The sequence below is a fragment of the Alosa pseudoharengus genome, unplaced genomic scaffold (genome assembly GCF_046254945.1).
Source record: "Alosa pseudoharengus isolate Yale_2024_CS ecotype anadromous, Long Island Sound unplaced genomic scaffold, YU_APseudo_1.1 YU_APseudo_1.1_scf_22, whole genome shotgun sequence".
Taxonomy (NCBI): Eukaryota; Metazoa; Chordata; class Actinopteri; order Clupeiformes; family Clupeidae; genus Alosa; species Alosa pseudoharengus.
This window is the reverse complement of record NW_027468680.1, coordinates 9,387,846-9,404,024: the sequence shown is the minus strand read 5'-3', so window position 1 is coordinate 9,404,024 and position 16,179 is coordinate 9,387,846. Positions and strand designations below refer to the sequence as shown.

Below are 16,179 nucleotides of genomic sequence, written 5' to 3'. Positions count from 1 at the left end.
TTCTTTTCTGGAACATTCCGCAACCTTCCTAACTGTATGTCAACAAGATCCTAGAAAAATACCTCTTTTCTATTAGCCTCTATCAGAGGTGATATGAAGATTTAGAATGTTTGCCTTGTAGTTTAAATTACTCAGTTTATTGTAATGTGGCTGCATATATTATAATAAAACTGAAGCCACAGACCCATATTTGCATTCAAATTCCACATGTAAAGCTGACCTGCTGTTTGTACTGGGCTAAAGCACTGGACTGGCACTGATGTTTACACTAATGGGTGGCTCAACGCCCACTGTAGTGATCCAATGTCTAAGTCTGTTTAATATTTCCTAAAGACTTACCATGTAGAACTAGATAACATCCCCACCGTTGCTTTGTCAAAAGCTTTCTTATCAATTCCCGAGAATGTGGAGGTCATTTGCAATGTTTTATTTTCCCCCCCAGAGTTTTCTAGAACATCCACCATTAATCTAGCTGAAGAACAATTGATGGTGCATGAAGCTAAGAAAACACATTATAGCAGAATTTGAACTCTCGTCAAGACCAAAACAAGCATAAGATTCCCTCTAATGCAGGCAACGCTGTTTAAGTTTCTAGCTGCCATCGAGCATAGGCTAAAAATAAAAGGCATTGAGCATGTGATTATTTCTAAGCTGCCAACCCGTCATGTTAATGAGCCCGGGTTGAACCCAGGCACTGGTAACTTCCAATAATAAACTAATGCCTCACACTAATGCCGATATGTTAGCAAGGTGCTCACAGATAGCAGCAGGGGTCGGTTTCACAAAGCTACCTGTTTGTTTATCTGAATTGTTTTGGCCTCTAAAGTGTAGAAAGTAAAAACAACAAAGCTTAGGTCAGTGTTTCCCATACATTGACTTATTTGTGGTGGCCCACCACAATATCAACATTGACCACTAGGCTTGGGTATCGAATATCGAGTATTGGTTGGAACCGGGACTATCTTTGCGATTTTCCCGGAATCGTTCAAAAGTTTAAATTTCGATTCCTAGTTTCGATTCCCAGTCCGCCGACCTGAAGAAGAAACGGCTGAACACCAACGAAGAAGCGCATAGTTCATAGAATTAAAATTCATGGAGAAGGTCAGACTATTTCATTCAGAAAGCAGGGTTCCCGCGGATCCTTAAATAGTCTTAAATACAACTGAATTTTCGAAAGAGAGGTATTAAATGTGCGTATGGGACCGCCAGCGAGTGCAAGAGAGCGAGTGATGTCTCAATCCAGTTTCGTGTATTTAAAATGCAATTGTATAAGTGACTAGGCTATTAGGCTACGGGAGGAAGTGTAGTGGTTGCAGAGTGAAGATGTTTTTCACGGGTGTGGTTAAAGGAGTGAAAATAGTAATAATACAGTAGGCCTATGTACAAAATAATATGCCTGACGTTTTCGTGGTGTAGCTGAGGCCAGTAAGATATACAGGACGTGGAATAAGGAAACCTACGGTAGAATGAGCAAGAGAAAGAAAGAGCGATAGGTTGGCCATACGTTTGAATTTAGGCCGGACATATGGATTCTAAAAGCCCTGTCCGGCGTCCGGCGCAGCCTCAAGCCGGACGCTCATTTGTTCTCCTTTTTGGAGTTGCGCTTGGCATCTAAAATTGTTGCTCGGACGCAGTATCGTTTCACAAACTATGGACGCGAAGACTGCTGGTCAAATTATGTGCAGTGCTTCGCACTTAGGAGGAAATACTGTATATGTTAAGTTGATCTGTTTGCATCTTTCCAGCGTGTGTTGCTGGCTTAGCCTAGGGAAGAAAATATCTGTCTAAGTTAATAGCCTACCTGTAATATCTGCCAGCAGCTTGCTTGCCAGCGTTTCCCAGTAGGCTAGGCCTACTTCGCAAAAGTTGTGAACTATAACCGCATATTTTTTGAATGTCGGCGACTGGCTACATAAAAACGTGTGTTCATAATACGTGCGTGCTTGAGATGAAACCAGCGGTTTTCAGCAGGATCATGCGAGGAGGACCTGTCTCTTAATTAATTTAAAACAAGTCAATGGTTTTACAATGTTTCAGTCAAGCTTTGGTTGGTTTAGATACAACTGGAATGCAACATGTAAAGTAGTGGATTAACTTTAATTTGCTGTGCTGCATATTGGACAATAGATGCACATAGTAAATTATATAAAGTAGGCTTATTAAAACATGTAAATAGCTTAGTCTAACTTTGAAAAAAAATATTGAAGGGAATCCAGTCCAGTGCACATGTCTTTGCCAAGTAGCCTAGGCTACTACAGACACAGGTGAAGAACAGTCAGCCTCAGCAGTAAGCAAAACCAAATATGTACAGCCAGCTTCAAAAGCAAGCAGCCCAGACCCTAAAATTGGCCATTTATAGCTTTGAAGGTAATTCACGCACAATTATTTTTCTTTCGCCAAAATATATTTGGTAACTTCTGTAGACATCCAAAATGGGGTGGGGGTTAAAATTAGTAGGAAAAAAAAACTATTGCATAAACAGTCATATATATCTTTTTGCCGTGGTATAGTCTTAAGTTTCATTTAGATGTCTTGAAAAGGTCTTAAAAGTCTTTAAATTTGCACTTGGAAAATGTGCAGATACCCTGAGAAAGACCGTTGGTTAGCTAGCTCATTTAAAATATCCTAAACTTTTTTTGACCCAGCCTCTTAAAAAAATCGGAATCGAGAATCGCTAGGAACCGGAATCGAAATAAGAAATAGGAATTGGAATCGGAATCGTTCAAATTGAAACGATACCCAACCCTATTGACCACCACACAATGATTTTCCAGGTTGTTAAATCTGGTTAGCATCATAATCACACTGTGCTAATTAGTCAAAAACTGTTGCATTTAAGTTAATTCCGCAAACCAGCCACCACAAATGGAATTCAATTCTCTGGGAAACACTGTAAGTGCCATTTTAAATCATCTATGTGCCCTCTTCATCATGCTTGATCAAAGGAACATTTTCTGAACTCTGCCTCTGCACTAGATGTGAGCCGGACATGGGCCGGACGTGGGCCTCATGCACCCCAGACCAGGAGCTTTATGGGCCAATGATGGGGAAACCGGTTATGCAAGTGCAGGGATGGTGGGGGTTTAATCTTAAAAACACAAACACTGATATGGTATAATAATGAACTTGGTAGGAAGCAGCTAGTGCATACTGAACACTAATGCACATCGCTACTTCTCACGATGAGCTAAACTGAAAGTAAAAAAAAAAAAAATGCTATGTTAACAAATGCACTGATATGTTGACAGAAGTTGGCTGGCAAATTAATTGGTTTCTCTTTCTCTCATTCTAAAAAAGGCTCAAGTTAACAGTGCACTCATCAGTGAATATTCCCTGCCAGAGTAGCCCACTTAACACTGAGAGCCACTTGTCCACTACGACCAGGCACGATGGGAGACATGAATAATATGGCCTTCAGACGGTCTAGTCCATTAGGGAACCCCAAAGTGGACTGGTCGACTCCACAAGACACTTTTCCCTTACTGGCAACCTGCATCAGATGGCAAAATATATCATTCCAGGAAGTTCCCCTGCCACAGCTGATATTGCCGAGTCATGAAGAAGACATACTAACCATTGCATCTCATAACCATACAGTAATATCAGCACCACCACCAGAAAGCATGAGAGGGTGTGAAAGAGAAAGTGTGATAGTGTTAGACAGAGAGAAAGAGAAAGAAAGAAAGAGAGAGAGAGAAAGAGAATGAGAGAGAAAGAAAGAAAGAAAAAAAGAAAGAAAGAAAGAGAAAGAGAAAGAGAGAGAGAGAGAGAGAGAGAGAGAGAGAGATATTGCCTGATTTGACCCCTCTCTTCACCTCACTGGTGAGGACACTGCAGGCCTCCATGGAGTATCATTTAACCACAATAGATACTGGGCTACCTTCCAACACTCTCACAGCTTCTCTCAACCAGTTTGTCCCAAAATGTCCAAGAAGTCTCACTTGTCCTGAATCCCCCCTTTCCCATCACACGCGCCACGCACACACACGCACACACACACACACACACACATTGAGATGCGAGTCCTAATTGATCAATCATTGACTACATAGAGACAGCTATATCAGGGGCTATAAAAAGTAAATGGAGGTCTGCTGAGGACACACACACACACACACACACACACACACACTCAATTGCATAACCACACAGTCATTAATAATGCTGCCTAAGCTAAGCATTAGGTTAGACATTAAGTATTGGCACCAGTCAGTAACTTAATTGTTGTGTTTTAAACACACTGTAAAACTAGTACACTGGATGATTTGATGACTGTCTTCCAAAATACATGTCAGTATAATGCCGCATACACTGGACTAGAAAGAATATAACACCAAATTAGACTAAATCTAAAGATAAACATGAAGGTGCAATAAGACCTTCATGGAAATAAAAATCCCAGTAAATCTGAAAATATCATTGTCCAATTCCATTATAAGCTACATTACTGCATAGGCCTCTATCAAGCCACTGGCTTGCCCCTATGGCTAGCTTGGCTCCTTTTAGGAATGGACACTAGGTCAGGGGACTATAAAGGAAATGTTCTATTACAGGGCAGCATGAGTCCGAATTAAATCCTCAATCTCATTACTGGCTCCAATCAGGAGTTAGATGCCACAGATTAAAAAAGAGAGAACATGAGGTCCCGCCCTTCTAACCCCACAACACACAACGACACACTCACACAAACAAACAAACAAACAAACAAATAAGCAAACAAAGACAAACAAACACACACGCACAAACACACACACACACAAACACACACACACTAAACCTATCCGCTAACCAACGTTGCCCTCTATATCCCGTGTAGGTGAAAAGGTGAAAAGGTGTGTTTTTGCGGAGGAAAGAAGTTGGTGAGGGCTCTGTAGTGAGATAACCACATCCTCTCTTAAATATCTGTTCCCAGGGGGTAGAGGACCACAACATGTGACTGTGTTTTTGTGTGTGTATTGGACCCACAAGCTTTAGCACCTTGCTTTACAAGAACACACACACACTTGAGAGTGTAACTGATACTTTGGATTGTGTGTATATGCTTGTGAGTGTACATTCCTCCCCTTGTGTAGGCATACAGTATGTACATATTGAGATACTGTATATCTTGTGTAGGTATACAGTTTGTATGTATTGAGATACTGTACATCTTGTTCCACCGGTTGAGCCAGAACAGGAAAATGAGTGACAAGACTGTATTGTATGTACAGTATACGCATGTGCAGTGCTACAGAGTATGGACGGCATATTTGAATACCTGTCTCCGCTCTCGCCGGGAGAGCCCATGTCCATTCAGCACCCTCCACAACATGCGTCCGGCGATCGTCGTGTCGATCCACAAGAGGCGGAAGCCGTGGTAATAGTGCTTGACCTCGTCGAGCACCCGCTGGCCCAGCGACCGCCGCTGGATCTGCGCGTCCACCGTTGGCGAGTAGACCGGCCCGCCCTCCTCCAACTTCTTGTTCTTGTCCTTCAGCGACTTGAGCGAGCGCTCGACCTTCGAGTCGTCGCACCGACGGGCGCTCGTGTGCACCCACCGCACAGGGTTCTGGCGCCCGGGTGTGTGCGCGAGCCGCGAGCGGACACACGCTGCCCCGTGCGGCGGCGGCAGCGGAGGGTTGGCGACGAGGACGGCACAGTAGAGACGCTGGGAGCGCTGGGAGTAGCTGTCGCGCGTCGACATCCACGCGGAGAAAGGGTCAGGGCTGCAGGACGAGGCCAGAGACACAGGGCCACCTCGGAGGACATCGGGACTACAGGGAAAAGACATGGACAGGACAACCAATCAATCACAGACATCACAGCAAAGAGCTCAAACAAGCCAGACCAATCAATGGGCTAATCTCCTCAGGATCACCACTGTCATTGTTTACTATTATGTACTTCACATGCAGGAACAAGGACTCACATAATCATGTAATCCATCCACATTTAGACAACATCATTTGTGTTTTTTATAATTTTGTGTGTGTGTGTGTGTGTGTGTGTGTTTGTGTGTATACCTGTGAGAGGATAACCGAAGAGATGTGCAGTTAATACAGGCACCTTCTGTGAACTTCCCTGTGAGAGAAAGAGAGAGATTTAATCATTCAATTTAAACACAATGTTGACATCTGATGAATACTTTATCTCTTCTTGGCAGCAATCCCTTATGCTCAATTGCTCATATTAAAACTGAAGATGCGTTTGTGTGCTGTCTCCCTCTCTCTCACGCACGCGCACACACACGCGCACACACACGCACACACACGCGCACAGCACCTGTCTGCCTGTGAGTATCTATGTGTAAATGACTGAGTATGTGTGATGGAACACTGGGACAGACGGACATATCATATTCTGTTCAGACAGGGGTCAGTCTGTGTGTGTGTGTGTGTGTGTGTGTGTGTGGCTGGGGTTAACTGTCCCCGTCTGGGAGCCCTGACGTGCCAGCGTCCACTCCAACATCAAAAATAACAATAGTGCGTCACAGCACACCTCCTGGAACACTCACTGACACACGGTCACGCTTATTCACTCACTACACACAATTAAATGCTTTTATTTGGATCCAAATTTGCAAAGAAGGGGAACACACACACACACACATATATATACACTGTATATAGGAGCCCTGATAAGACATCCACTGTGTAAGTCAACAAGGATATCTAGATGGTTGTAAATATGTTGCCACCTGACTCACCTTAACTTATATGCCTTTTGCATTACATCAGAACCATGTGCTGACAGATATGCCACACAGTCACGACAGCTAAATATATGTTACTCTGCCTGGCACCCATTCAAAAGGATATGGCACACCATTCCGTCTTGCAACGACATAACATGAGTCCTATAAATCCAGCAATAACCTGTCTATCTACAGGGTGTGCGTGTGTGTGCGTGTGTGTGTGTGTGTGTTTTCACGATCAACTGCATGGAACAAGTGACGTGTGTGTGTGTGTTGCTGTATAGGAACAAGAATGACTATCACTGCCACTGTTCTTTACCTGTGTAGCGGGATTAGGGAGATGACTACTCGGCATACGTGACTGGCACTGCATGTGTGCATGCTTGCATGTGTGTGTGTGTGTGTGTTATGGATTATAGAGTTAGGATTAAGAATGGGTAGTCATGAAAGGTAGCTTAGTATACGTGACTGATGCAGTGTGTGGGGACTGGGGGTGCAGATGTAAGTGTGAGTGTGTGTATATGAGGGAGAGAGAGAAAAAGATAGAAAGAGGGAGAGAGAAAGGGGAAGAGAAACTAAATAGAAGGGTGTGGTAGAAAATGATGCCTGCATAATAACTGCATCTTATGCCCCTAATATTTTAACAGCCTTGATAAATGGTTTCATAATCACATCATGTAATCACATTCGGTAATCCTAGATCATTATTCTCTGAATTGATTTAGTTCCTCTGAAGAAAAGGCTGGGGGAACAGGGCTGCAGACTGCACCCATTACAATTAAATTCCTTGGGGAATCCAGTTCAGTAATTTTCCATCAGTGGACAAGTCACACAAATAGGCCTATTTCATATTTTTGTATGATTATTTAAACATCATCACAAGGCCATATTGCTTCCCCAAAGGGTGTAAGAGTCTGGGGCATTTCCTGATTTCCCTCGATGCACTCGGAAATGTAGAACATGTGGGGAGATGTGCACCACACCTCTGCTGGTGACAGCACAGCAGGTGAACGCTTTCAGCATTTCATGTTCAGTGGCAGCAGGCAAGATGCTGTTTCCTCCAATCACAGGCAGCCAAGTGCTGTGACGCAAGCGAGAGTCTGTGCCAAAGATACCGCCCTCAGCTGGGTCGCATAAGGACAGTCTTCCTCTCTCTCACCCACACACACACAGACACACACACACACACATTTCCATTCGCTATAGTGGAGGTTGCCATGGTGATATTAATTCAGCGCACACACAAGCAGGAATGGCCAGTGAAAACAGAATTAACCGAGCCCTAGCATACACCAAGGTTTTTAAAAAGCATTTTGTTTGTAGTCATCCTCAAACTGCACCACAAACTGCACCACAATCTCCCACCTCTAAAGGACAAGTCTTGGCTAGCACTGCAATCTCACAGATGACATCATGCCCCCCCAATAAAACACTAATTAGCCTTGTATAACACTCCCAAATACTGTGGACCTGGGAGGAGAATATGCTCAAATGTGAACCAGCAATAAATGAGAGCATGCTTGCAAGAAATGCGATTTTTTTTTTTTTTTTTTTAGACCAGTGGGTGCTGAGGCTGGATCTAGGGCAGTGGGAGTATCAAATCAGGGCCTGTGCCTCTGTAGGCCACATTGAGCACAGAGACAACATTTTTTGGCAAAGGACACAGGGACACTGGTGTACTCAAGCGTCAGAGCCTTCACTGTGAGGCCTGCAAAGGACACACTTGTGTAAGCAACACATTCGCTCCTGTTCACATGTGAGTAGAGGTCATTGATTGGACACTTGATTGAATCAGACCTCAAAGAGCTCCTAAGGTCACTGCCACAAAGTCAGTGCAGTGGTGAACTGATGAAATCTCTCAGAGTTTAAAGGTTAATCAGCGCTTTGTGCCAATACAGCAGAACCTGTGTGGTACACTTTAAACCTTTCAGCGTCTATGAGCTGCACGATACTGTATTGAGTATGCTCTCTCCACAACTATGTCCACACTCGTGTGTATTTGTATACATAGTACACTGAATTCAACATGTGAATACAGCCCCAGAGGTTATTATGGGGGCAAGAAGAGGTGGGAGTGGATAAAATTAGCCCTGACCTTTTTTATTGTGGAAACCCTGCTCGTCTATCATCTGGGTACACTGCGCGCGAGCGAACACACACACACACACACACACACAGTCTACTGACCCATCTGTTAAGGCTGAGCACTTGTGTCAATCCACAAGACCCTCTAATCCTATTCCATATGCACTAGTTCTTCCAGTCTGACTCCAGCAGACGAGACCTTTACTCAAGACCAGTAACTTAAATCTCCCTTGACCCCTCCTTACCCGTCTAAAGCTCCAGGATATACTACAGTAATACAACACAAAACATGCAGTCTCCACAGTGGATTCACCTGTCTAATCCGCTCTTCAACCTTCCTTTGTCCTTCCTTCCATCCCTCCCTTCCTCTTATATCCATCCATCTCTCTCTCTCACTCTCTCTCTTTTACTCGCTAACTCTCTCTCTCCGTGACCTTTGATCTAATGCCCCCTGCTCTACCTCACTCAGACAGGAAAGAGGAAGTCCTGAGGAAACGCTGTTAGAAGGCCCAAAAGAAATACGGTTAACCTGTTACGCTGTCTGAGAGAGGGAGGGAGAGAAAGAGAAAGAGAAAGAGAGAGAGAGAGAGAGAGAGAGACTGTGTGTGCGCGTCCTCAGTAGGTTGCTACAGAGTCCTTCAGGGCACGACTTTCCGTGTTGATTTTTGAATAAGAATTCAACCAAAAAAAACAAAAAACAAGATAACCATAGCACAACTGGACATGAGTTGATGAGTGCTTAGCATCACATCATCAGTTTTTTGCATCCTAGAATTCAAATACAGTTTCTGTGAACCATTATCAAGCACTGACTGAAATAAAACATACACTGTCTATAAACATAAAAAGGTAACATTGTTTCTTTCTGAGTTCTGAATTCTAAATTGTTGTATTAAAGGTCCAGTATGTAGGAAATAATGGAAAATAAACTGTAACCATTCCAAAAATGATCACCATATGTTGTCAGAGAGTGAGGAAACACGATGAATTGAAGTAATGGCTTATTTGACAACATTACTCTAACCCGTGAAACCCTGTAAAACCCATGAAAAAAATCAGTTACGTGGCGGAATCTCTTGGAATTTTCGTTTATGTTTTGAACGATTAATTCTAGAATAGTGTATTAATAATGGGCTAGCGCGTCCTCCTATTTGGGTTGCCAAATTAGCAAAGGCCAACTGTCAACAGCTGTCAGTTGTAGTCATGAACGCCTACAAGAGGCAGGCAAATTTCCAAAATTAAAACAAGAAACAAATTAAGTGGACATCGGAGGAGCTTCCTGAGATGGTGACGTCTTCGTCAAACGAAGAATATCAAGTCTGACGCAGAGCTGGCCATATTTCTCAACAACAGGTAGCCTATGCTAAACTTCATCTGTATCGCTAACTTCAGCTAAATATGTTACGTTGGTTAGAGAGGTATTTTTTGTTTTCACTGTTTCCGTAATGTGTAGCTGGGTCATGGTTGGAGAAACGTTAAAGCAGCTGCAGGTCAATTAACGTTAGCTAAGTCTTCATTACATCTGGCAACCCAGAAGAGGCTCGCGTCTGGTAGTCTTGAGAACGTTCACCAGTGTTTTGATTTTGGCCTACAGAACGTTCGTTAACAATCCTACAAATCGCACCTTTAACTCATGTTCAATTTGTAATATGTGCTGCTGAGCACACAGAAGCAATTTGAGACAATGGACCGTAACAACGGTTGCTAAGTAAGAAGGGGGTCAAGAAAGTAAGGCAGACATGGGATCAGCCAATTGGACAGTAGTTTGCCAGAGGTCCTCCAAGGTGTCCAGTGAGGGCAGGTGTATCCATGGTGTGTGCTAGATTCTCGGGCACATTTGAAATCCTACCCAGGGGTGGCACTTGGCCAGTTAGGACAATGCTGGTTCCGTCACATTACTGTTTGAGATGTTTCACTTCTCACTCAGCATGTCTAGACGGTTTCATCAAAAGAGCTATTTTTAACCTTTTCACCCTTGCATCAAAAGAGCCATTTAAGACTTTAATCACAATGTAAAGGCCTATTGTAGGTCTACATGTAGTAGGTCTAGCTGCCCCACAGATCGTTAAGACACTCACCAGGTCGAAGAATACCCTGCTGGAAGACCTATTCCACACACTAATCTTAGGCATGAGCCATGAGCTGAACTAGCCTAAGCTGTGCTGCTGCAAGTGTGGGTTTGGATTCTCCAGCATGGAATTATCCCCGAGTCTGACGCCAATTCCAAGAACAGGCCAACTACGTACAGTAAGCCCAGATGCAGGAGCCAGTCAATGAGAGCCCAGTATCAGTTTCAGTGACACACTCCACACAAGACAACACAAGCCTGCTGTGAGTGAGGCCTTCGGGGTGTGGTCTTGCACTGACACACAGAACTAACATAAACTCTCGTTCACACACAAACTCTGTGGTCCCCGTACGTACTTCCTGCCTGCTGCTAGAGCTCTGTTGCTATGGTAACACCCAAAACACCCAGTGGAAAAATACAGCTCTTGAGTGGTTAGTGATACCACAGACTGCTGGTGGTGGTGGTGGTGGGGGGGTTAAGATTTTCTGCTGTCACACGCTACCTAATGCTATTCCATCATGTCTCCCTACAGAGCCAATACAACAGCTAACCATCCTGGCTTGAAAAATGCTGCAGCTGTCTACACCAGAAACAAGTACACCATGACCTCATATTTTCAAAAGAAGGGGTAGTGTTTTGCTGGACCTGGAAACAAAAATGGACACAATAAAGTTCATATCAGTCTCTTTCAGCATGATTGGGTGGCTGTGGGCTTTCCTTGAGGTAAACTAGGCCAAAACAGGCAGACTGCAGGAGCTTTTCTCCCTAAGGAACTCGTGCCAGACAGATCAGTGGAGACAGGATGAACTCAGGGACTGAGGCTTTCTGTGCCAGCTCCTGCTTGTGCATTTGTGTTTAGGTCTTATGTGGCCCTCGGGTCTTCACTCCGCATGATGTCCACTCTGCTGGCATGTGGGCAAGATAGTCAAGGTTCACAAACCGAAATCAGCTCACGACTATTTTTGTGTGCATTGTGTGTGCTGTGTGTGCTGTGTGTGTGTGTGTGTGTGTGTGTGTCTTTCGCTCTTATCACAGTGAGCAGCTTTCTCCTTCTGAGCGTGAGCGTGATAACACGTCGCACAAACCGGGGCGCACGGAGGCCTTTGAGCTCCAGTGGAGCAGAACCATAAAAATACTTGCGATGATTCGCCACTCCTGACCCTCCTGTCCTGACACACACACAGACCCGTGTGAGAGCAGACAGAGGGGAAGGAAAGTTAAACGTGGTTTCACAACCTGCTGTACATCACAGAAACACGCAGAGGGGAGAAATACAGGGTCAAAGTCAAGGGCATTTCAACACGGCTTGAAAGAATTCCCTACAGGAAGTCGACTTCCTGGTCATCCTTTTACGTTCATGCCATTGTCAAATAAGCTCACCAGCAGACACAAGCACAACAATCTAGGCCTAGTGAGTATGGCAGTTGACTGGAAAACAGGGACAACAATGACAAACAAAACAACGCTATGTTACGGAACTCAAGCAGTAAACTTGAAGGTGGGGAAAACAAGCCTACGCTTGGCGCCTCTATGCTACAACAGATGTGTTTCAGGGCAGTAGTCATAAAGTTTAGCACACACATCTCAGTCCACACACACACACACACACTCACACTCTTCAGGAAGGTTGGAAGCTCTCACAGAACCTGTAAAAGGGCCCACACTGGAATCACATTCTGGATAATTTGATGAAAACCTCAGTTAATCTATGTTATGCTCGGGTGAAGCAGACAGCCGTCTTGACGTCTTTATTTTAGGCTCTCAAGGTAGGGCAGCTTGCTCAGACTGGCAGTGACCCAACTTCCCAGCTCACTCTTATTGGCCACTTCTCAGCGGGCCACCTCAATTGGCTCCATTTCAGATGAGAAGCTTACTCTGATTGGCTGTGCTTCACCCACATGGGGGCGAATGGCGACTGTGGGCCAACTATGCTTTCAGGAACACTGCAATCTGTGCAACTATGACAACAGCAACATGTTCCAGTTTGCCTACCAGCAACGTATGTAGTTGCAATAGAATAAAGACCAATTGTGTCAAACAAAGATCTAGTCAATCCCTATGGTCAAATAGCAGACAGATGACCATAAAGTTTACGAACCATGCAGCTGCAGAGGCTGTAATTAAGGTATTTCTGACAGACTTTAGTTCTTCGAGTGCATGTGGACTGCCTTTACATAGAATGCTCCGCAAGCCATTTGAGAATGTACTGTATCCAAGTACACCCAGCAACCCTGAATGTGTGCTGAGACAGGTTAATGTTTAGCGGTGCAGGTGTGGAACCAGAGCATTAATGTGACTGATTAACACTGTCACTTGCCAGGCTGCGGTTTGCCTGCCCCTCAGTGGCGCACAGAGCAATTAATGATCACAGCCACAAAAACTGTGACTAACCAGAGATCGGACACATATATCCTAATCGTTACGCCTTTATCAGCTGTCAGTGTATGTTTTAGTGTATCTAACCATAATAATGCATCCTTTCATCATTCACAGTAATCACCCATCGGATTACTTTGTATTTGTCTAAAAACTGTATAATACTCATTTGCCATCACTAACATATTGCCCAACTTCCACAAGAGGGACTTTAAAGTGAAAGGGAGCAGTGAGGTTTACCTGATATCCCATACTAAAGAGGGTTGCTAGGTAACTTGGAGGCTGACGGTGTTTGTGTGGTGACACTGCAGTTTTGTCCGAGCGAGAGGCTGGGATGTGGAGAGCAAAACATTTCTTCCTTTTTTTTGGGCCGACCTAGAAATGGATAACCCCCCTATCTGCATTCAACATATACCACAATGGTTAAGCTACATTATTATGCATTTACTAATTGTTCTTAAGAACTGAACTAAATGTGTCCACCTATGAGGTTAAAAAATGACTACGGCTTAATATATCACAATGCGAGATGTAATTCAGTGTCTGCCTTTGCCTGCGATGCACTGAGCAACCCCGCCATTGCAGACTGCAGCGGCCTCGTTTCAGACAGTGGGGAACTGAGGTGTCCTCAAATAACCTCGCATCGGGTGACGGTGTTCAGCATTCTCCCTCATAAACGATGCATGTCGCCTCAAAAGGACACAAACACGGATATTTTCCACAAACCTACTGTTTTGTCATCGTCGAAAGTTAAATGAATCTATATTGATGCTATTTCTATAACATTATATTCGGCGTCTAAGCTCGGAAAAAGACTAAGCAGTTATTATTTAAGCGCAACCGCAATGTGTTTCGATACATGGGAAAATAGAAAGGACGTGGGATAATGCTGTCAAAGAGCGCATTCCATAAACTGCTTTAATGTAACGTTAACTTCACATTTTCAGGTTTAGACAATCAATGTCAAGAATATGGATCAGTTAACTAGTTAGATAAGGTCAGTTATTTAGAATAACTTAGCATTCAATAAAATCAAAACACAAAATAACCAAACTAAAGCATTCTAGAACTTGTGATATTGATGGTGAAAACGTACAGTCTAAGGACTACAGCTGGTAGGAGAAAGACAGCTAAATGCACAGTAAGATGTGTGCCTTAAAATATGTCTTCTTATGTCGGTGAAGTCATGTCGAGTCGTCGAAGCACCAATACTTTCCTTCTTGATCTTTCGACTGCAAACTAAGCATCCATCTACTGCAAACCTGGGACGTCGTCTGAAATTGATCGATATCTACTAACGAGCGTTAAACGATTATGAGGTTAAAGCCTTTCCACAGTTGTAACGTTAGTCTTCTGTATTACACCGACAATGACCACACTAACTGCGATGCTTTCTTTCAGCCATATTAAAACACCAGTGTTTCTGGAATGTACTTACAGTAGCTAGGTAAAGGGCCTAACTTGTCAAATGTGACATAAAGGACTAACACGTGTTTACACGTTGTCAGGTATTGCCTGTACCTTAGCACAATGCAAAGCCGCAGGTCAGCAATTTATACCTAGTTTACCAAATGGAAAAAGGAAACTTAAGGGGACAAAGGCTTTTCTACATTTGTAAATTGATTAACGTTAAATAATATACCCGTCTACCAGGATAGCAAGGCTGTGGATCTCCAAGCCATGCCCTTAATCTGATGTAGCTAACTAACCATAATCATTATCGTGGTTAACGTTGGTTGAGGGGCTAACGTTAGCTAGGTCATGAACTTTCTGATTCAGACCGTGGCAGCAGCCGGTTAAATCCCTGCCAAACCTGGTAGAACTAGCTGCTACATAACAAGTCCAATTCCGTAAACAATAGATGCGTGATCGATATAATTTACGACATGACACATTAGGTTTAATATATATATATATATATATATATATATATATATGACGCTAAAGTGTGACATTCTATTTTCAGTTAACGTTAACTTATCCTCTTGTGTTAACGCTAGAAGCTAGATGATGGCCACTGCCTTAAAATCAGTCCTCACTGTCTGTCAGTTGGTTGACACTAACTGGTAGACCAATGTCCCGTTATCATAATTTACATCACATAACGCTATTATACAAAAGTTCACAAATTATTATGACGAAAGGTATGATGTTAACAACTTTCAAAAAACAACTTCTTACCTTTTCTGAATTCGTTTTTTAAGGACCTTGACGTTTTCATTAATGGAGCCCGAGATCTCGTAAACAAAATTAAAGCCATTATGATTCCGTTGCTTGCTCTGTATAAAAACTGCCCAGATGGCTGGTTAGCGAGCTAGCTCTATCCGTAGAAAAAATGAGATTGTGGTCTGACGCAGCTAACTAACGATAACTAATGTTAGTGCTAACGTTAGCTCCAACTGTCATAAACTCAAGTTCTTGCCCCATGTCCTTGCTCCCTCTCCACAATGGTTCAAGCAATGAAGTAACTTAATGAAAAGAACAGTAGTCATTTGCTTCCGTTTTCCTGAATCTCCCACGACCAACAGAGGGAGTATTTATGAACTTTGTAGTTCTCCGTTGCTCAATGTGATGCCATGGAGCTATCTCAGGACAACTCGGCGGTGACAGGACAGTACTGACGGAGAAATTACCAGGTGCTCCGCCCATTTAGCGACAGGCATTCCAACCAATTAAATTAAACTTTTGTGAACAGCGTTCACAGAGAAATGACTTTCGATTGGCTAAAAATCTTTCTGATTGCCAATGTGAGATGAATGCGCGTTGCTAATGTCATCACATCTGGCGATTCTGTTAAAATCGCTTGATGTAAAGCAGCCTACCAGTGAATTCAATGGATACAAAACTCTCGAGTTAATCATATTGAAATGTTACCGTTTCTCCTGTGTACTTGACAAAGCGAACGACAAAAACATTATAGGCTTAATGATGTTATGGTAAATATGGCAGATTTGACATTGAAAGGCGCGTATAACAG

General features: G+C 43.4%; 1 protein-coding gene across 4 annotated transcripts in view; it reads right to left on the bottom strand.

Annotated features, from left to right (window-relative positions):
• letm1 (leucine zipper-EF-hand containing transmembrane protein 1) overlaps positions 1-15,793 on the bottom strand; it is a 30,869-nt gene extending 15,076 nt beyond the window's left edge. For all 4 annotated transcript variants that reach the window (XM_076300442.1, XM_076300444.1, XM_076300443.1 and 1 more), the window contains exons 1-3: positions 15,384-15,793; positions 6,003-6,060; positions 5,258-5,753 (exon numbers count right to left, since the gene is read on the bottom strand). In XM_076300442.1, the coding sequence (XP_076156557.1) occupies positions 5,258-5,753; positions 6,003-6,060; positions 15,384-15,462 (633 nt within the window). In that variant the 5' untranslated portion in view covers positions 15,463-15,793. The remainder of the gene's footprint in view (positions 1-5,257; positions 5,754-6,002; positions 6,061-15,383) is intronic.
• Between the last annotated feature and the right edge of the window lie 386 nt (positions 15,794-16,179).